At 32.4% G+C, this 20,051-nt stretch overlaps 3 protein-coding genes and 1 non-coding gene across 6 annotated transcripts; 2 read left to right on the top strand and 2 right to left on the bottom strand.

Annotated features, from left to right (window-relative positions):
- The first annotated feature begins 1,737 nt into the window (after positions 1 to 1,737).
- Positions 1,738 to 6,887, top strand: LOC137827500 (uncharacterized). The gene is made up of 8 exons (XM_068633661.2): positions 1,738 to 2,024; positions 2,132 to 2,227; positions 2,972 to 3,055; positions 3,688 to 3,848; positions 4,224 to 4,341; positions 4,821 to 4,956; positions 5,848 to 6,026; positions 6,375 to 6,887. The coding sequence occupies exons 1-8, from the start codon at positions 1,785 to 1,787 to the stop codon at positions 6,612 to 6,614; spliced, it is 1,254 nt and encodes a 417-aa protein (XP_068489762.1). The 5' UTR covers positions 1,738 to 1,784; the 3' UTR covers positions 6,615 to 6,887.
- A 1,026-nt stretch (positions 6,888 to 7,913) lies between these two features.
- On the top strand, positions 7,914 to 15,133 carry LOC137827506 (PH, RCC1 and FYVE domains-containing protein 1). 2 transcript variants are annotated; one of them, XM_068633668.1, is made up of 9 exons: positions 7,914 to 8,406; positions 9,413 to 9,499; positions 9,610 to 9,702; positions 9,791 to 9,877; positions 9,963 to 10,064; positions 10,330 to 12,369; positions 12,480 to 12,605; positions 13,652 to 14,082; positions 14,854 to 15,133. In XM_068633668.1, exons 1-9 carry the CDS (start codon positions 8,362 to 8,364, stop codon positions 15,017 to 15,019), a joined length of 3,177 nt encoding a protein of 1,058 aa, XP_068489769.1. In that variant the 5' UTR covers positions 7,914 to 8,361; the 3' UTR covers positions 15,020 to 15,133. The 2 variants fall into 2 exon arrangements, with proteins under 2 accessions (XP_068489769.1, XP_068489770.1); XM_068633669.1 differs by having other exon boundaries at positions 7,945 to 8,406; positions 9,613 to 9,702.
- An 830-nt stretch (positions 15,134 to 15,963) lies between these two features.
- TRNAN-GUU (transfer RNA asparagine (anticodon GUU)) lies at positions 15,964 to 16,041 on the bottom strand. The gene has a single exon. It is a non-coding gene; the product is annotated as a tRNA-Asn (tRNA).
- Positions 16,042 to 16,425: 384 nt separating this feature from the next.
- Positions 16,426 to 19,740, bottom strand: LOC137827499 (beta-glucosidase 18). Of its 2 annotated transcripts, none has more exons than XR_016523299.1 (12): positions 19,442 to 19,671; positions 19,233 to 19,299; positions 19,058 to 19,116; positions 18,898 to 18,973; positions 18,738 to 18,812; positions 18,426 to 18,513; positions 17,994 to 18,246; positions 17,798 to 17,913; positions 17,455 to 17,699; positions 17,240 to 17,342; positions 16,924 to 17,032; positions 16,426 to 16,831 (listed from the first exon to the last, which is right to left on the bottom strand). XR_016523299.1 is itself a non-coding variant. In XM_068633660.2 (12 exons), exons 1-12 carry the CDS (start codon positions 19,586 to 19,588, stop codon positions 16,582 to 16,584), a joined length of 1,596 nt encoding a protein of 531 aa, XP_068489761.1. In that variant the 5' UTR covers positions 19,589 to 19,740; the 3' UTR covers positions 16,426 to 16,581. The 2 variants fall into 2 exon arrangements, 1 of the variants encoding a protein (XP_068489761.1); XM_068633660.2 differs by having other exon boundaries at positions 17,455 to 17,707; positions 19,442 to 19,740.
- Between the last annotated feature and the right edge of the window lie 311 nt (positions 19,741 to 20,051).

Below are 20,051 nucleotides of genomic sequence, written 5' to 3'. Positions count from 1 at the left end.
AACTATCTTAAGGTTATATACAACTTTTCTTACCTGAATTGCTCGCATTTCAAGCAACCTTTTAAAATTTGATGTTAGGTATGATAAACTCAAAATATGGGACTTAACATAAAGCATCGTAATATAATCAAACTTTAGTATACAGGAGAAAAAAGTGAGATGATCACTTTTCTCAACTAACCCCTTAAATTTTGATGATCAAATTTAAAAATAAATAAATAAAGAATAAGAGATCTTACTTGAAAACTTAATAAGGTGAAATAGGTCATAAAATTAGAAGAAAGAAATAGAATAGAGGATTAAAGAGGCAAAAGACAAGATAAGTGAGAAAAAACTAAGAGGAGAGAAGTATTTATTTGGGATCACATAAATAACTTTAGTTGATCTCATTGAAAAAATGAAAATAAAAAAGTAACCATAAATTCTGAAATGTTTTTTAAAAGAGTCTAACAAAATTTGGAAAATCAATTTATCTATTACAAATAGCATTGCAAGTAAAAAAAGTCACTCATTGAATGTCTCATCTTATCACTAAATTTAGTATAAAAATTCACCTATATATTTTTTTTCACCATACCTAAAATTTATAAAAAAGAATTAAACGAAAAAATTTAATATTTTGAAAATATAAAAATAATTTATTGATTAAAATTTAGTAAAAATTTAAAAAACGAGAAAAAACTATTACATAGAACAATTTTCCTAAAATTTTGTGTTTTTTTTAATAAATTCCACTCTATCAAATTATAATTGTTGAAATTATATTATATAATATTTTTATGGTCTCCGTAATATATTGGTTTTATTATGTTAATCTTTGAAAACCTTTTCAATTTGTTTCGTTCTGTAATGTTTTTTTTTTTCTATTTTAGTTTTCACTATTATTTTTATTAAATGACAATGTAATAGGTGAAATCTATTATTTTACGAAACACTTGAGGTTATATATATATCTTATTGACTTAACATTTTTTAGTGTGATATTACCTTCATCAACAAAACATTAATAACAAATATCGAATTACTAATATTTCAAATGAACAAAAAAGATATTAAAAAAAAACCTATTCAGTGAAACACACAGAATCTCTTGTGTTGAATGTTTAATTTTTTGATGATGATAAAAAATAATTAATATAAATAAAAAGATTGATGATGATTTTTTTTCCAAAAATATTAGAAGTAAAATAATTATAATAAAATATGTATACAAATATTTCATTTAATTAATTATTATAATTATAGTATAAAAACATTTTTTTCCATCAGAATTATTGATTATAAGGATAAAAAAAGGTAAAAAATTTATACACAAATTACTGATGAAAAAAAATCTCCATGAAAACTATTCTATTTTATAAAATTAGGAATTAAGAAAAAAGTAAAAAATTAGTTTGTATATAAAAATTGTCTGTTAATATTAATATTAATTTAAAAAATAAAAAATAATTTATATAAAATGATAAAATATTCTATTATAGTAATAAAATGAAATATAATAAATAGAATAGAATGATAAAAAATTGATATAAAAAATAGTTATAATGAAAAATCTTTTTATATATAGATAGATTATGAAATGATAAAATACTTTTATTATATTAATAAAATGAAATATTATAAATAAAAATAGAGTTAGAAAAAAAATTATGTACATAAAAAACTATTATAGTGAGAAATTCTCTATATATGGTATAGAATAATTATTTTAAATTAAAAGTATATATAATTTATATCTCTGCCTCAGTGTGAGCAGAGAGTGTGTGAAAAGGATAAGCCCAAACATGGCTTCTCTGTGTTCCTTCAATGCTTCTTCTTCTTCTTCTTCATGCCAACACCATTTTCTTTCTCACCCTCTCAAACTACCATTGTCTCTCACTCACTCTTTCACTCTTCCAAGAAACACTAAGAAGAAGAGCACTGCAAGCGTTTGGCCTCTGTTCTGTGCCCTCAACAACAACCCGTTGCAGTACAGGAACCTAGGAGACTCCGACCTCAATATCAGCGAAATCACTCTTGGTACTGTAAGTCATCCTTTCTCGTACTTTCGAAAAAGGGAACAAGATTGTTATTGTTATCGTTATTCGTTTGTTCGTTTTCATTTTGGTTGGTACGACGTTGTTGACTTCAGATGACCTTTGGGGAGCAAAACACGGAGAAAGAAGCTCACGACATTCTTGGGTACGCGTTTGAGCGCGGCATTAACGCTCTCGATACTGCTGAGGCTGTGAGTTTTGTTCTTCCAATCTTCATCTGCATTTGCCATGATGTTGCTGAAATGTTTCGATTTTGTTGTTGTTGTTTGTTTCCATTTAATTGATTTATAAATTAGAACAGTGTTAAAGAAATCAATTACTGTAAAAATATGATTGCATGGAGTGTGTGTAGGAGAGGAAAGGTTAGAAACTTATGGAAGCCAAACTGCCCAAATGAATTTTCGTCAAGTTGATGGATTTTAGAGATGATTTTTCTTAGAATTTGGATGTAAAATGAGATTGTCCAAGCTTTGTAAACTTCAATTAAGTCATATCTCTAATTCATGTTATAATTAAGACAATTCCAAAGAGGTCACAATTAAGGCAAGCTAGAGATAACAACTACCTAAGGGGCTTTGCAACAAATCTTATGGATGTTGTAATATTGGAAGGATTACTTAACATGAAATTTTAGGACTACTTAAGTAATTTTTTAAAATTTTTTGAAACCATCTCACATACCAGGTAGCGTGAGAAGAGCAAATCTAAACCATATAATCAAATGGATAATCAAGATTAAAATAATTTTAACTATAATGTATGATTATATGACCCGGATTAACTCTTACCATCTATCACATAGTTAGTTAATTTAGTATTTTTCAAATATGATATGATGTTTTGATATTATGCAAGATTCACTATTTGATTGCATAATGATCTGATCATTACCATTCATTGCTATTGAATAATGAGCCGTTGGTATTTGATTGCAGTACCCCATTCCAATGAAGAAAGAGACACAAGGAAAAACTGATCTCTATATTGGTAGTTGGCTCAAGTCTCAACCTCGTGACAAGGTATTGAATGCTCATTTCTCAACTCTGTTTATGCTGCTTTGGATACAAGGTTTCTTCAAAGTTCATGATTACTTTCAATGTGAAACAATGCTACTAAAGTTAGACTGTCTTGTTTGCAAACGTATGGAGCTTTTGTTAAGTCGCTTTTGCATTGAGAAAAAAATGCTCATTGAAATAAATTTTAACTTTGCTTGATTTGCCACTATGATGTCCTGATACTTCAATCTGTGTCACATATTTGTTTCCGACCCTCTAAAATTCATTATCTATTGATGAAGTATCCAATCTATGAAGTACTAATAATTTTATGACAACTATAATTTATAATTTTTTATTTATTTTATCAATGTCTAAGAAATGTGATTTTAATTTAGATCCGTGTAATTGAAATTATATATTTATTATGTTTTAACTAATTTTATATATTTTTAAATCTGTATCTGTCATGTATCTATCGAATCTTGTTATTAGCATATTGACGGATACGCATATCATCCGATACACTTATGGTATCAGTGCATTATAGTTTTGCCGTATATGCCCTGAGATTTGGCTTTCAACTGTTTTGGATGGTTTTTACTGAGTCTACTCTTAAGAATTTGAAACCATTTGTGTAACATCTCTGTGAATAGATTATTTTGGCTACAAAAGTATGTGGTTATTCTGAGAGGTCGAGTTACTTGCGTGAGAATGCAAATGTTTTGCGAGTTGATGCTGAAAATATCAGAGAAAGTGTGGAAAAAAGCCTTAAGCGCCTTGGCACTGACTATATTGATTTGCTGCAAATTCACTGGTGAGTTTACACAGCTTAAACATCAGCGTCTCACTTATCTTTTTTGTTACTTTATTAGTTGTGTATGTAATTTAAACTTGTGTAGATCAGTGGGAAACTTGTTTATAGTTTTCATTGTTAAAATATTATGATTCTTATTATTTTAGGAATCTTTGTTAGTTAGTAGTGATATAGGGTCAGACTTGTCCTAGTTTCACCTCCATGTACTTGACCTAGAATGTGATCTTTATTATCAATATTGACAGAAGTGTTATGTGTTTGTGTATTTGTGTGATAAAAAAGTTGCAAGCATTCCCCTATTTGCATCTTGAAACTGAAAGCTAAAAGATTTTGAACTATTGATTTTTTAATATACGGTGTACTGCTTCATTATAGGCCAGATCGATATGTTGCACTATTTGGTGAATTTTATTATGATCCTTCCAAATGGAGACCCAGTGTGCCATTTGTTGAGCAGTTGCAAGCCTTTCAAGAACTTATCAATGAAGGAAAGGTGACTGATGTCTATCAATTCACTTTATACTTTAGCTTTTCTGGTAGTGCCTATTTATTCCAACTGAAATTATTGATATTTGCTTGTAAGTTGTAACTTTCTTTGCTTAATTTTAGTGTTATGTTTTACGGAGAAAATGAAGTTGAGGAAGGGTAGAATAAATTGTTTGTCTCTCAAAAGTTTTGATTGGAGCAGAGGGTGAGATGGCCATACCATTTTTGTAGATTAATTTGCTATGTTATGTGCCCAATGTCTCATCCTGTTACAAGCCGGTAAATAAAAACAGACAATTGTATGTCTCTCGGTCGGAAGCATGAACCCATAATCAAGCTAGGATTTACTGTCTCTTATGCATACTTTTCCAAGAAATGTGTGCCAATTGTAACATGAAATTCTATTCTTCTGATCACAATGTCATGTTTATTCTCTTATGCATGAGATTGGGATTCAGTCTCTTGAGATTTCTGTGTGCATTACAGGTACGCTACATAGGTGTTTCAAATGAGACTTCTTATGGAGTGATGGAGTTTGTCCATGCAGCTAAAGTTGAAGGCCTTCCAAAGATTGTCAGTATCCAAAACAGCTACAGTTTGCTTGTTAGATGTCGTTTTGAAGGTGAGATTGTGACATTCGCCAAAGGCTTGTATGGATTTCTCACCGAGAACATTTAGAAGAGAAAAAAAGAAGAAGCAAAATCAAATAAACTTTTACCTAAACTAATATTAAGTGTTAGAGATCTCACATCACATCGACGGAAAATCTGACTAAATAATAATATATGAGGTCAAGTTAGACTTAAATTCCATTTTCTTAAGACGGTATTGGAGTCTATCTTAGTCAAATTGGTTGGACGTTATCAGTTGTCAGGTTCCCCCTAGTCTTACATGTCTAGTCCTTGGTGTAAAGAGTATGTTAGAGATTCTAATTCAACTAAAGATATGACAAAATAATAATATATAGGTGGATGATGTAAACCTTAACTTGCCAAGCCAGTTTTATGAGGTTAAATTATTCTCAAATTTCACTTTCTGATGCCTTGATAATTTAATATTTTTATTAAATGATCATTACAAATCACATAGTGCCCTTATACATTGTTATTCCTAAAGAGTCCAAAAGATACAAAGTATTGCACTCACTTTTGCTTCTAAGGATTTTTTTTCTTGTAAAGTTCCTATTTAGCCCCTTGAACTTTTGGTCATGTGGCCTTTGGTCCTTCTAACCTGAGTAACAGGAACCTGAGTAACATGGTCTTTATAGCATTTTAGGCATTCCATCCAACTTTCATTTCAATCCAACATTAACAGAAGTGGTCAAATTTGTTGAGCTCGAGTCATAAGTGCACTTGAACCTAAGATGAAAGGGATAACTTGGATCTTTACTATAAAAATGGTCACATGATTTAAGGATAAAAGTTCATATATGATTCTAAGTTGGAGGGTGGGATTGTAATTTTTTCCCTTTTGTAAGCTTTTTAAAATTCTCTCTTCCTTTAATTTTTTGCAGCTGATCTCGTGGAAGTTTGTCATCCAAAGAATTGCAATATTGGCTTACTCTCCTATTCCCCACTTGGAGGTGGATCACTCACAGGAAAATATATAGATATAAACTCTGAAGCTGCAAAAGCAGGAAGGTTGAACCTCTTTCCCGGTTACATGGAAAGATATAACAAATCAGTGGCACGGGTACACCATCTAGCTCTTGTATTAGGCGTTTAGTTCTGTTTGTATAAACTTCTCTGCAAATACATGTAAAAGTAGAAAAGAAGAGAAAATGAACTAAAGTGCACCCACCAATAAGTTAAAATCAATTAATGCACATAAGTTTTGGAAAAGCTAAATAGAGAACTTTTGTAGAAGTTAAGCACATACATTTATTTGATCTTATATGAGAAATTTAGTTCATATTATCTTTTTATTTTCTTCTATAATTGTTGGCAGCAAAATTTATCCATAAAGTCTCAGACTATGTTCTGAAATATGGTGACATGACAATACTAAAGAAGCTCCCTATTTTGATTTTGTGGATTTCAGGAAGCTACTATAAAGTATCTTGAGTTGGCCAAAAAGCATGGTCTAACTCCTGTTGAGCTTGCACTTGGATTTGCAAGAGATCGTCCATTCATGACTAGTTCAATTATTGGTGCAACCTCTCTGGACCAGCTAAAAGAGGACATTGATGCTTTTACATCAACTGAGAGACCCTTACCAGCAGCAGTCATGGCAGATATTGAAGATATCTTCAAGAGATACAAAGATCCTGCAATCCTTTGATTATTTTACCTCTCAAGTTCACCATTCATTCACCATGTTCCTCATTCATCTCTCTATTCTTTTTGTCATGATTAAAACTTGAGTGCATGTTGAATCAATACAATGAAACTAGGATTTATAAAAACTGATGTATTCATTTCCTCAGCTACAGAAATGTTATCAGGCCTTACAGTTTTTTCAATTAAGAAAGACATTGGGTGTTTCTTTATTAAACGCAAAGTTAATAATAATCTGCAATATTGAATCTAATATGCAGATTCAATACTTCTTCTTCTTCCTGTTCATTTTGTATACATCATGCCTTCTCACGTCTTCAGCAATGTCAGTCCTTGCATCTTCAACAGGTAAATTTATACATTTATAAGTTTTTTTAGTTTCTTCAAAAATGTATAAAAATAAAGCACTTTGCCATGTTAGTATAAAAACTAATAGACTAGGTTGTCGTATACAACCATTCAACTATGTTATCATGTGTTCCAAAATTATGTTCTTATACTCATAACAGATATTATTCTAAAAATTTATTCTATATTTTTCTATTAAAACGTGTTACACATTTTGTGTTACAATTTTTATTTTTATTTTCAAAATAAGGACTTTTCAACCATTTCGTTAAAATGGATAAATTTCAACGAGGTTCGAACACTTTTCTTAAATAGTGTGTCCGTGTCAGACATACGTATCGGACATCGACACTCATACAACACGGACACGGGTGAACTGTCTAATTCAAAAAATATTTATTGAATTTATGACAATTCTACTATGCTTTTAACACAATTTAAAAAAAAAAGAAATACACATAAATTACATACTTTTGGATCTTAATTCATGTTATACGATATTACTAGAACTACATCGTTTTTAAATTATCGTAGACTTTTTAATTTTAAATTCAAATATTTAAAAATAAATAAATTCATGCCATGATTAAATTGTAAGGTGGAATGTATCGAACATATTACCTAACATAGGACATGGAATATCTAAATACATGTTACACGATATTACTAGAATTGTAATAATTTTTTTAAAAAAACTAAAATTAATAAAAAAATGTAAAAAACCCAAAGTTAAATTGAATTTATTCATAAAAAGCAAATCTTATCTTTTAAAAAGGATTTTAATTTATTTTTTCTATAAATTTCATTCAATATAATATTTTTTCATAAAGGAAATTAAATTTAAAATAAATGAAGTCAAATATTACAAAGGTTATTTTATTTAAGAAAAATGGTTTAACTATTAAAATAAAATGATATAAACGCTATTAGTCCAAAATTAGCTATTTTTTTTTTCAGTTTTAAAAGTAAATTTTGAACTTAAAACCAAACATGTCCTTAGTTGGGGAACATGGAAGCAGTTTAAGAAGGGCGCCAATATCTCATTCCCTTTCCTTTTACGTAACTTTCGCATCTCTCTCTCAATTGCTCAATCCAATTTTGCTCAGAAACTGATCACACACATGTTGATGCAACTTTCTCACACCCTTTTGCAAAATTTCAATCTTTTTGGCAGTGGCATGATTAATCGTCATGTGGGTCATTCTCTGATTCTGATTCTATAGTACATATCATGTGCAGCCACTACTGCCATTATTCTTCGTTTTCCTTTAACATTGTCCAATATCTGAGGGAAAATTTCCATCTTGAGGTTTTCGGAGACTTTGATGAGAGGCCTAAGTAGAAAGCATGACGCTTGAGCTCTGTCCTCTTCTGTGGTTTCCTTACAATTTCTTTCAGATGGAATGGCAGATCTTTCTAGCTATGGAAGTTCTGAGCGTGATGAGCAAGTTAGTTTCACCTCCAAATTAAGCTTTTTGTCTGAAAAATTTAAAAGAATGTTTGGTTTGGTTTGTAGCAGAAAAATATTAGAACTGTTATTTTATGTAAATATTTCACATTGGGCATGATTATGCTTGTTTGTTTCAAGTGAGTATTCATTTTCGAAGTTGTTATCATGAAAAGAATAATCGAAATATTGAGGAATCTTTTGTTATGGTGTATTGATTATAGAACTCTAGTTAAAATGTATATGGGTTGCCCTGGATAGAAGAAGTGTAATTGGAGATAAGGCATGCCTTCATAGCTTACAGTTTGGTTCATTTCAGGGATAAAAGGTTAGGGTAAAATCAGGGTATGGAAAGTATTTTGTAAAAAACATTTCATGCATTATATATGAAAAGTAGTCTTGGTACTCTTGATTAGAAGGTGAACAATATTGTAGTTGATGTAGGAGATAAGCAAAAGAAAGCAATGAAAAGGATGCTGAGTTGCCTTGGTTTTATATATACAGGCAAACCAACAGATCATTAGTTCGAGTGATACTGGACTCGATTTCTTTACCTTAGGTCTTGAGTTTGAGCCCTGCAAATGTAAAAATGTGTTGAAAGGAAAGATTCTATTAAAGATGGTTAATCAGATTCTTCAGTTGGGATTAGTCATTAACAAAACTAGTGGATATTGCCCTTCAATGATATGGTGTCAAAAAATAAAAATATATGCAGGCAATGTGATAGGAAAAACTTGAATCATTTATTGAATGGAAGTAGATGAAAATTGAGTAATTACTAAAACCATGGATGCATGGGGAAGACAACATTCATTGAACATGGTCATGATATTGTTCCTTTCAAGTGTTTTTTGATTGAGTAACCATCAAAATCACTTTATCTAATCGGGGAAAATACTAAGGATTTTTTTTTTCTGGAATAGAAATTGTCACTGATATGATTCTCTAGAGATTATGCTGCTTCGGTGCTCCACTTAATTTATCTTTTGTCTTGTTTCTTTATGAAGGCGTTCATTACATTAAAGAAGGGCACTCAGTTAGTAAAGTATAGTCGAAAAGGGAAGCCGAAATTTTGTTCCTTCAGACTCTCATCGGTGAGTATTTATGGTGAAGAAAATTCAGCATTGTCTAAACAATGGTACACGCGTATCATATATATTGAATTTCATATCTCTTCATGAATGATTTCATATTATGGTATTAGCAGGATGAAACAAAACTGATTTGGATTTCTCATGGAAAGGAAAAGAATCTAAAATTAGCTTATGTTTCACACATCCTCCCTGGACAGAGAACAGTGAGTTATATGTTTGGTCTTTGAAGGCTAGATTCATGGTTATATTAGCACTCTGATAAATATATAATGGTTTTCCTTTTCATTGCAGGCTGTCTTTAGAAGATACTTGCGTCCTGAAAAGGATTATCTGTCATTTTCACTGATTTATAAGAAGGGGGAACGATCACTTGATCTGGTCTGAAAACACAATCATTTTGAATTTAAAATTGTTTCTTTTGTATAAATTTTGAATCTGTTGCTTCCCCTTTTCATATTGTTAGATCTGCAAGGACCAAGCAGAGGTAGAGATATGGTTTTCAAGCCTCAAGGCATTAATTTCCACTGGACAGCCTATTAGGCGTGGAATAAGTGATTTAAGCAATGTGAGTTTAAAGAAATTATTTAAATGAGAGTTTATTTTCAACTTATCTTAGTTTATAACAGTTGCTATTTCCTATATATTCCTTCGATTTCTCATAGATGAAAATCTAAGTTGGTCATGGAAACAAATATCAAATTTTTAACTACTTGGTCGAGGAAACCATTAAAATTCTTGTTAAAGCTGAAGCTGTATGTGTGTGTATTATTTTTAACACCTATGTTTTTAGAGCATTTTAGTGAAGTAATTGTTTTGAGTCTCTTTTGCAGGATAGTGTTGACTTTGTTGCTGGAACACTAGAGTTAGCATCAAGCATTGGCCGTAGCAGGTTTTCTTTTGAATCAGTATCTCATGAATCTACAACGTCTTGGTCCAGATCCGATACAAATATGCCTCTGAGGACAAGTGTTGGAGATGGTTCTCGTATTAGTATATCAAGTATTAGCCACTCAAGTAGTGTGGGGTCAGGAATAGATGACATAGAATCTCTTGGTGATGTTTTTATATGGGGAGAGGTTTGGGGAGATGGCAGTTCATCTGATGGATTGGGGAGTCAAACTACTGGTAAGATTGATGTGTTGATTCCTAAGCCATTAGAATCTGATGTTGTTCTTGATGTTAATCAGATCGGGCCCGGTGTTCGTCACATTGCTTTAGTTACAAGGCAAGGTGAGGTTTTTACATGGGGAGAGGACTCTTGTGGAAGGCTCGGACATGGCTGTGAAAAAGATTTTGGTCGACCTCATCTTGTTGAGTCCCTAGCAATTACCAACGTGACTTTTGTTGCATGTGGTGAATATCATTCATGTGCCGTGTCTCTATCTGGTGACTTGTTCACCTGGGGTGATGCTACAACTTGTGCAGGACTTCTTGGTCATGGCAGTGATGCTAGCTACTGGGTACCAAAGAGGGTGTGTGGCCCTTTAGAGGGACATCAGGTTGTATCCGTAGCATGTGGCGCATGGCATTCAGCATTAGCAACCTCCCATGGGAAATTGTTCACCTTTGGTGATGGAAGATTTGGTGTATTAGGCCATGGAGATCGAGAGTGTGTATCATATCCAAAGCAGGTACAATTATTGAGTGGACACAAGGCTATTAAGGTTGCATGTGGAATGTGGCATTCAGCAGCTATCATAGAGATTATGGACTCTTCTGCTTCAAACCTTTCATCCAAGAAGATCTTCACATGGGGTGATGGTGACCAGTATCGTTTGGGTCATGTCAACAAGGAAAACTACCTTCAACCAACTTGTGTAGCTGCCCTTGCTGATTATAGTTTTATCCAGATTGCATGTGGCTACACTATGACTGTTGCACTCACTGTATCTGGTCATGTTTTTACAATGGGAGGCACTGCATATGGTCAACTAGGAAATCCAAATTCTGATGGAAAAGTCCCAGTTCTAGTCCGAGATAAGTTGGTAGGTGAATTCGTGGAGGAAATAGCATGCGGAGCAAATCATGTTGCTGTATTGACTTCAAGAAGTGAACTATATACTTGGGGTAGAGGTGCCAATGGAAGACTTGGACATGGAGACACAGAAGACCAGAAAACTCCAACCTTGGTCGAAGGCTTGAAAGACAGACATGTTAGGAATATCTCATGTGGCTCTACCTTTACATGTTGCATATGCTTACATAAATGGCTATCTGGTGTTGACCAATCTGTTTGCTCTGATTGTCGACAACCATTTGGTTTTACCCGGAAAAGGCATAATTGCTATCATTGTGGATTGGTGTTTTGCCATCCTTGTAGTTCAAAAAAGGCTTCCAAAGCAGCATTGGCTCCAACACCTAGCAAACCACATCGTGTGTGTGATGCTTGTTATGCTAAGCTAAAAGGTTCTGATAATGCTTCAACTTTAACTAAAGAAATTAGTCGTCCTGCAAGTTCTGTATATGGAAGGGACAAATTTGAGCGGGGAGAGGTCAAGTCTTCCAGAGTTCTCTTGCCTCCCATCACAGAACCAATAAAGTATCTTGAGATTAGGAATACTAAGCATGGAAATATAGATGACACTTCTTCCATTGTCCGAGCATCTCAAATTCCTACGACTTTGCAATTGAAAGATATTGCATTTCCAATTTCGCTGAGTTCTGCACAGAATTTTTTCAAGCCTCTTATGCAGCCAACTCAACCTCAACCTCCACCTCCACTAACTCCAAGAATTATCTCACCATATGCTCAAAAAAGACCACCAAGCCCACCTCGTTCTACCTCCCCTGGATTTTCAAAAGGCCTTATTGATAATTTAAAGAAGAAAAATGATCATATCAATCAAGAAGTCTCAAAATTGCAAAACAAGGTATATTTCATACTTCATACCACTTTCATATTTAGTCACTATGTTCTTTATTCTCCGAGAAGAACTTGTCCCAATTAATAAGATTTGTGTATGATTCTTTTCTTGCATAGAATAAATGTTTGAAGCAGAAGAATGACACACAAGAAATGACGATTCAGGAGCTTCAGAAAATTATTGAAGAGGAATCTTCTAAGCTTAGAGAAGCAAAGTATTTTATTAAGTCCATGACAGATAAGGTATCATAATTCTATATTTTGACTTAACAGTTGAACTCAAGTTTATTCAAATTATTCTTGCTTGAGCCTTGGAACAATGTTTTATCCAAAATGTCAAGAAACAGGAATGAAAAATCATACTAGTAGGGGGACTGAAATCTTTGAAGCATTTCTAGTTGCACCTTCAAGCAAATATATACCAAGTTATGTGTATCTTCAAGTAGCTAATCACTAGGAATATTCAAATCAAGTTGATGAACTTGTTATTTGTTACAAGTCTTGTGACCTTCGGCAGCAGTATTTTTGAATTGATGGGAAGTCCAATATCATTTGTCTCAATTCTTGAAGTGTGACTTAAATATCAGTTAGACAATTTACTTTGTGTCAACTGGTTTTAAATTAAAATCTGATACGGTATTAGAATTTATAACTCATCTCTTTTCTGATAATCATCAATGTACTTACCTTGACTGGTAATGAATTGGATTAACTGAATTCATTGCTTGTTATGATAAGCTTAATGTTTGAAGATGATGGGAAAAGAAAAGGAAGTTAATCAGAATATGGTTTAGGGCCTTTTCGGACGGACTTTCCGAAAAAACTCCTTAAGTTAAAATTAGCTTATGCATGAGGTAATTTGTAGAAATTATCTCAGAATTTTTCTAAATTTTTATTTTTAACTTGTATATGAACTAATATTGACTTGTGGAGAAGTTAATTTTATTTTTTTCTGCATATTTTTTTCCTAAAAATCCTTTGGAGAAGTTTGTCCAAATACGCCTTTATCATACTAAGGTTTAGATTAGCTTCTAGCTTATGAGAGCTTTTCAATTGAGACAAGTATTTGATTCCTAACAAACAAATGCCCCTTATAAGTTTATAGCTATAGGGATTTTTGAAGAAGTTAGCTGCAAAAACTAATGAAAAAGTTAAGGTGGGCAAGTTGATTTTACCATATGCAAAATGTTTAATATATTTATCTCGTTGATTTATATTATCTGCTTTCCTTTATTGCTTGTTGAGAAGTTTTTATCAAGCTAAACTTGCTTCTGCATTTGTTTATTTAGTTGAGGGAAGTGATTGAGACTTTGCAATCTGAGATTCCTGACAATGATACTTTGAGGACCATGCATGCTCAAGCTGAAGAATTTCTTAATGAAGAAAAACATTTGGAACCTTCTTCCTCCTCACTGAGCCTAGAGTCTGAGCCACAAAACTCTTTAAAGCTAGAAGGGCGAAGAATGGAAGGAAATGATGATGCTTCTGGGGTTGTTCCATCCCCAGATGAAGAAAAAACTTGTGAAGAAATCAGCAACTCATCTACATCTAGTACAGTAGTGATTCCAGCAACCTCAAGAAAATTTTCAAGATTAAGGGACCCTAGTATACATGTGACAGAAGGAGAAAGATCAGTCATTGAACAATTTGAGTCAGGTGTTTATGTCACCCTCGTTGTACTACCTAGTGGTTACAAAGTTTTCAAACGAATTAGATTCAGGTACAAGAACTACTTCTTATCATACCAATTTCCTCATATTCTCTGTCATTATGTTTGTCATTGTATATGTTGATCTCTTTTTACCAGTTTCATTAAAATCCTGCTTCGTAATGTGGGGGTTGCATGTAACATTTTATATTTTTGGTTAAAATAGTAACTAGAAGTTGAAATCTTTTAAGGTCTTCTATTTCCATTCAGACCACCAATCATGTTATATGATATCAGTTTGCTGTTCTGAAGGTAGTGATGTGTATTGATAGCTTCTCAACTTTTTTTTTGTCGTTTGTCACTAGATAGATAGATTTAGAAAGAGTTCTTTTCTTTTAGGATATTGGCATGAGAAAGGCAAATGTTACCATGATTATATATAAAGCTTCTTATTAAGAAGTAAACTTTAAGTCTAAATCAACCTCATAAAATCGGCTTATCTCTGACACTCCTTCATGTCGAGACAATATATTATGGATGACAGCCCGATAGCGGGTGACTTGATAAGTCCAACAAACACTCGTTAGGATAGACTCGAATGACTATGATACCATATTAAGAAGTGAACTTTAAGTCTCACTCAACCTCATAAAACCGGCTTATCTTCTTGCTAATTTGGTTTTTGATTTTTCAACTTACTACTTAGTTTGATGGCAGTAGTTTAACACTTTGAAACATTATAATGCTCTATATTATACTATTAATTAGGGTATTGATTTTTATTTCAATTGTTTGTGTCTTTAATACCATCTCTAATTATTTATTTATTGGGGGGTTTTGCAGTAAAAGAAGATTCAATGAACAAGAAGCAGAAGAATGGTGGAGCCAAAACAAAGATAAGGTGTATAGTAAATACATTCCACCACCACCCACAAAAAATACAATTACTGGACCATCTCTTACCTCTCCAAATGCTGAAGAGAATAGTGAGCCATTACCTTCTTCCTAATCACATTTCTCAACTGTAGAAAAACTATATTAGGCTAATTACTGTAAAAAACTAGGGTTTTATTTTATGCTGAGAACATTTCTTTTTGGCGACAATAAGTAAATTAGAGGCCCAGTTAAGTTAGTAAATGGGCCTGAAAGCCCAATTAAAGAAAATACAAATATTTTTTAAAATAACAAAATTAAATTCATCAATTTAAAAATATAAAGACGCATATAATTTATAAAAAAAAAATAAGCCCTAATTAATTTATTTTTAAAAAGTAACTTGAATTTAAAATTTTGGATTATAAATAAATTTTTAGTGTATAAACTTTAAACAGTAAAATAAATTCTTTAAATAAAATTTATTGTCATATTAAAAAAAAAAAAAAAAAAACCTCCTCATTTAGAACTCGAAATATTTCAGTTGTCACATAGAGAGGGTTCAACAATTAAGTAAAATATACCTTTTTCATATAACATATATTGTCAATCTTAATATTTCAGTATAATAACAAGTATTCATACAGTAACTATAACATCAACATAAGGATTATAGCGTAAAAAAGATTTATAATATATTAATTATTATTATTCTTTTCATATCAATAAACATTGTCTATTATCATTTTTAATACAAATGCAAATCAACATATGTTAGTCAAGATAAATATTGTATTAAATTACGTGTTGATACAATTTTCAAATACTTGCTTCACAATAAACTTATCAAAACATTTCCCATTTGTTTTGGTTTACATTAAAGGAAATGGAAAAGAGAATGAAATAAAAAAAAAAACTATATTTTAAAAAATAATTTTATATCAAGATAAAAAAATATATATAAATTTTGAAAAATAATAAACAATTTTTCGTTAAGAAAAAGTTACTTTTTAATTATAACAAAATTGTTTTGTGTATAATTATTTGGCTGAACCATTAAACGAAAAATAAAATGGTAATCGCTAGAAGGAGGGCGGGCTTGAACCTCCGACCTTGTGGTTAACAGCCACACGCTCTAACCAACTGAGCTATTCCAGCTTGATGCTATATATATGTTTAAAAAGTATTATTTATTTATTTTAATTAAAATTTCGTTCTCTTCTTGAAGGTGAAGAAATACTGCTAGCCAAGAAAAAGACACTAAATTGTCTCAGAAAAATATGCATTTAGAAATCCTTCCTACTTCAAAAACTACCATTAATTTCTTTGGAATATAAGAGATTTCAAGCATATTTTGGTAAAAGATACTGAAAGTGTTTTAAAAATAAAAGTTGTGAAGGAGCTTGCAGTACATTGTCTAGGTTGAACAATGAATTCAAACATTTGCACTATGGTGGTTCAAATTTGTGAATTTGTCTCTCCTACAAGACCCTTTTTGCTTGCTGATGTTGTGGTTGTGGCTTCATATTCTTCAACAAAACATGCTATAAATAGAAAGATAATTATGGAACTTCCAAGTTCCAGAACTTGTAAAATTCCAACAAATTTCAATCAACAATTAAATATCGTAAAGAATATGTTGCTGGTATTCTAACATGAAAAATTATCTTAGTTTAGCATCCATGCATTCCAGCTAGTTCAAATAACTTTGAAACCAGAAGTCATTGTTGCATCTTTGCTCCTAACATATTGCTCACTCAAGTCTTGTTTGTTGGTGTTGATAGTGTTGTTGAGGAAACTAGAAAACCATTGAACAGAAAGTTTGGGAATCCGCTCAAGAGTGTCTCTATTCACATAATAAAGACCATATCTGATGCCATAGCCACTTGCCCATTCAAAGTTGTCCATCAATGACCATATCATATATCCTCTTACATCAGCACCTTTCCTGCACATAATAAAATCCCTCCTTGTCAACAAAGTAACTAAGAATAGGCCTTAAACAATGTTGCTACTCCTATTCCATTCCCCATCACTCACCTTATGGCTCTAAGTAGAGCTGCAAGGTAAGCTTTATGATAATCTACTCGTTTGAAATCTTGTAGTAGATCATTCATTGTCACATCCGGTTTGGGTGGTGATGAATATCCTGAAACAATTTTCATGTGGTCATCCATAAGTTATTAACTAATACCTTCACAAAAACAACCGTCAATAGTTTAGGTTCCTTGTCCCTTGATGCAAGGTAAAATGTTTGAGATCACATTACTCATTCATTGGTCAAGCAAGCAACAACCCAAGAAAATGAAAAAATGGGAGAAAATGAGATCATGAAAGGCATATAGTTTTAGCTCACCATTTTCTGTAATATACATGGGCCTGTTATGGTATCTTGTCTTAATGTAGTCTACAATCTTCTCCAGGCCACTGGGAACCACAAAGAACCTTGGGTTTCCTGTCTACTTGAACAAAAGAAAATGTATCACAGATTATGTTGAATGTCTCCTTTATCAAACATTTAAGTAAACAGTATAACACAATGGTTTGAACAGATGGAGGACAGAGGAGAACCTGATCACCAATAGGAATGCCATCTCTTATTCCGGTTGTTTCTACAAAGCCTTTTATGGGACGATCTGCTCCTAGAGGACAAGCAGAGAGGGAGCAGTCCTTGGCATAAAGAGTTCCATAGTTATTGATGCCAATGAAGTCAGAGCTTCCTTTTATGAGATTCTTCTCCTCAGGAGAGAATTTTGGCAACAGGCTTCCAAGAATAGAGCGCATTTCAGCAGGGTACTCACCAAAAACCAAGGGATCTAAGCACCTACAAAATATCAGAATTTTCTTGTGCTGCTAATCTTTTCATTAATAAAGCACATAATAATTTATGATAGTACTTATTAACACAACTTACCAGGATACAACAAAAGCCAATACTCTTTTCACAGCTTGTCTATCATATTCTTCATCTCTAAGAGGTTCATACATGAAGGTATGAGCAACAATGCCAATGATTCCACCTTGCTTTTCCTGGATTAGTTTACCAATTAGAAGCCCATCTTAGCCTTTAATCCTTTCTCCCCTAAACTAGAAAATGTGACTACAAATACCTGAAAATGCTTCCTGTACAACTCAACAGCCTTGGCATGTGAAAGTAACATATTGTGCATGGCAATAAGAGGCTCAACATCAGAGTTACCAGTAGAGCAATTTCCAAAAGGTGGGGAGCAGTGACCAGGGGGATATATTCCTCTTATAAAGGCAGCGTCTGCAAATAGATTTGGTTCATTGATGGTAGCCCAGTACTTAATCCTGTCTCCAAAGCTCTTGAAACAAATTTCAGCAAAGTAAACAAAATCTCTCCTACAATAAAAGAATACACGGTTATCAAAGTTTTACAGTAAACTTAGCTTAAGTTTCAGGCTTCAGTTATGCTGAGGAATTCATCAGCTTAGAGGACAATTTCTTAGAAGAAGTGGCAAATTTCCAAAATTTCTAGCATTTATATCATAGGGCTGAAATAGTATGGTCAGCGCATTTACTGTATCAGGGGACTAAGCCAACCACCATATTGTTCTTCCAGTTCTTGTGGCAAGTCATGATGGTGAATCGTCACAAATGGTTCAATCCCTGGAATAAGCACACCATCTTCAGATTTAGGTACAACTTAGGATAATGTCATGCGGTTATAAACATAAATATTAAATATGAAGTTCCATAAAACAGCTGTAGTTTTCTTTTCTAAGGAGAGTTAGTTCTTGTGCCTTGCCAAAAGTGAATGCCATCAATCTGAAGTCAAAACAAAGTAGCATTATTGTAGAATATAAAGAACAACGTGGGCAATTTTACTTCACCTCTAAGCAGCAGATTGTCTATGATTTTGTTGTAGAACTTTATTCCACTTGGATTTATGTCCCCATATATCCCTCCTGTTAATGAAGACCAAATTGATCAGAAATTTTTTTATGATAAGATCATAAGAACTGTATACGTGTATTATTGTTAATTACTTACTAGGTAGAATCCTTGTCCATGAAATAGAAAATCGATACACGTTAATCCCAAGAGAGGACATCAACTTGATGTCTTCCTGTCAGTAAGAAGGACACTGATTAAGTAAGTCAACGATGCTATATTATAACAAAAACAGGTAAAATATGAAGCTGACATTTACCGAATATAGATGATAATGATCATCTGCAATGTCACCATTCTCATCATTGCTTATCTTTCCTGAAAATTTATCAAATTCCATGATGATCATTCAGGTTCATCATCATAATTTCATAACTTTATGCACAACAAGAAATGAAGATAGACTTTTTGCATATTCAACCGACACAATTTACCTGGAATATGACTAAAAACATCCCAGTTGCTTAACCCCTTGCCATCTTCAAGAGGTGCTCCCTCAATCTTTTATGTTGAGAAGAAAAAAAGGAAAAACCCCATTATAAAAACACCAACATTTAAGTATTTCAGAAACAGAAAAGGAAAAGTAAGCAACCTGTGTAACTCCAACGTTAATTTGGAGGGAAAGGTAAAGTAAAAGATTTACCTGGTAGGAGGAAGTGGATGCTCCGAAGAGGAACCCTTTTGGGAATTGAGATCTGCTGATTCCATCTTCTAATCCAAGACAATTTTGGACATGAGAAGAAACACAGCAAAGTAGTATCAACAAAAGAGCCAGTTGTTTTTCCAACATAATCGTTTTTGTCTGCTAGTGTTAGGCAAAATGTTGCAAACATAACATAACTGAATCACGTGGCTCACCAAATTCTGGAGTTAAATAATGACATATCATATGATTCACAAAACGTCTGTCTGCTGACTAATTCTCACAATTCTTTTACTCACATGAAAATTGGTGCAAAGACATTGACTAAAAAACTTTTCTTATTTAATTATTATATAAATAAAAAATTTAATTATCAAGTATAAAATCCTACAGGGTAATAAACAATTTTAAAGTTACAAATACTAAAACGATTATTTTTATATTATTCATTTTCCTTTGCGTGAAAAACTAAATTATAAACTATGGATCAATATGAAAGGTGATTAAGATTTACTTATATTTTGTATCAGTATACAATTTCTTTTTTTACGTACAAAGACAGTAAAAGTTTGGTTGACTCATGAAATGGTAGGAGGGAGATACTTATTGA

This window comes from Phaseolus vulgaris, chromosome 7, assembly GCF_051622355.1.
Source record: "Phaseolus vulgaris cultivar YP4 chromosome 7, ASM5162235v1, whole genome shotgun sequence".
In the NCBI taxonomy this organism is placed as follows: Eukaryota; Viridiplantae; Streptophyta; class Magnoliopsida; order Fabales; family Fabaceae; genus Phaseolus; species Phaseolus vulgaris.
Note: the sequence above shows the minus strand (reverse complement) of the source record. Positions and strands in the feature narration are given on the sequence as shown.

What these genes read in the sequence shown, in the direction of transcription:
- LOC137827500 (XM_068633661.2), top strand. Translation starts at nt 1,785, where the DNA reads ATGGCTTCTCTGTGTTCCTTCAATGCTTCTTCTTCTTCTTCTTCATGC. An exon ending in CTCTCGATACTGCTGAGGCT is followed by an intron (nt 2,228 to 2,971) that starts GTGAGTTTTGTT and finishes ATTTGATTGCAG; the next exon opens with TACCCCATTCCAATGAAGAA. An exon ending in ATAACAAATCAGTGGCACGG is followed by an intron (nt 6,027 to 6,374) that starts GTACACCATCTA and finishes TGTGGATTTCAG; the next exon opens with GAAGCTACTATAAAGTATCT.
- LOC137827506 (XM_068633668.1), top strand. Translation starts at nt 8,362, where the DNA reads ATGGCAGATCTTTCTAGCTATGGAAGTTCTGAGCGTGATGAGCAA. An exon ending in TCCTCCCTGGACAGAGAACA is followed by an intron (nt 9,703 to 9,790) that starts GTGAGTTATATG and finishes TTTTCATTGCAG; the next exon opens with GCTGTCTTTAGAAGATACTT. An exon ending in TTCAAACGAATTAGATTCAG is followed by an intron (nt 14,083 to 14,853) that starts GTACAAGAACTA and finishes GGGGTTTTGCAG; the next exon opens with TAAAAGAAGATTCAATGAAC.
- LOC137827499 (XM_068633660.2), bottom strand. Translation starts at nt 19,588, where the DNA reads ATGTTGGAAAAACAACTGGCTCTTTTGTTGATACTACTTTGCTGTGTT. An exon ending in ATCATTATCATCTATATTCG is followed by an intron (nt 18,974 to 19,057) that starts GTAAATGTCAGC and finishes TCTTACTGACAG; the next exon opens with GAAGACATCAAGTTGATGTC. An exon ending in TGGCTTAGTCCCCTGATACA is followed by an intron (nt 18,247 to 18,425) that starts GTAAATGCGCTG and finishes CTTTTATTGTAG; the next exon opens with GAGAGATTTTGTTTACTTTG.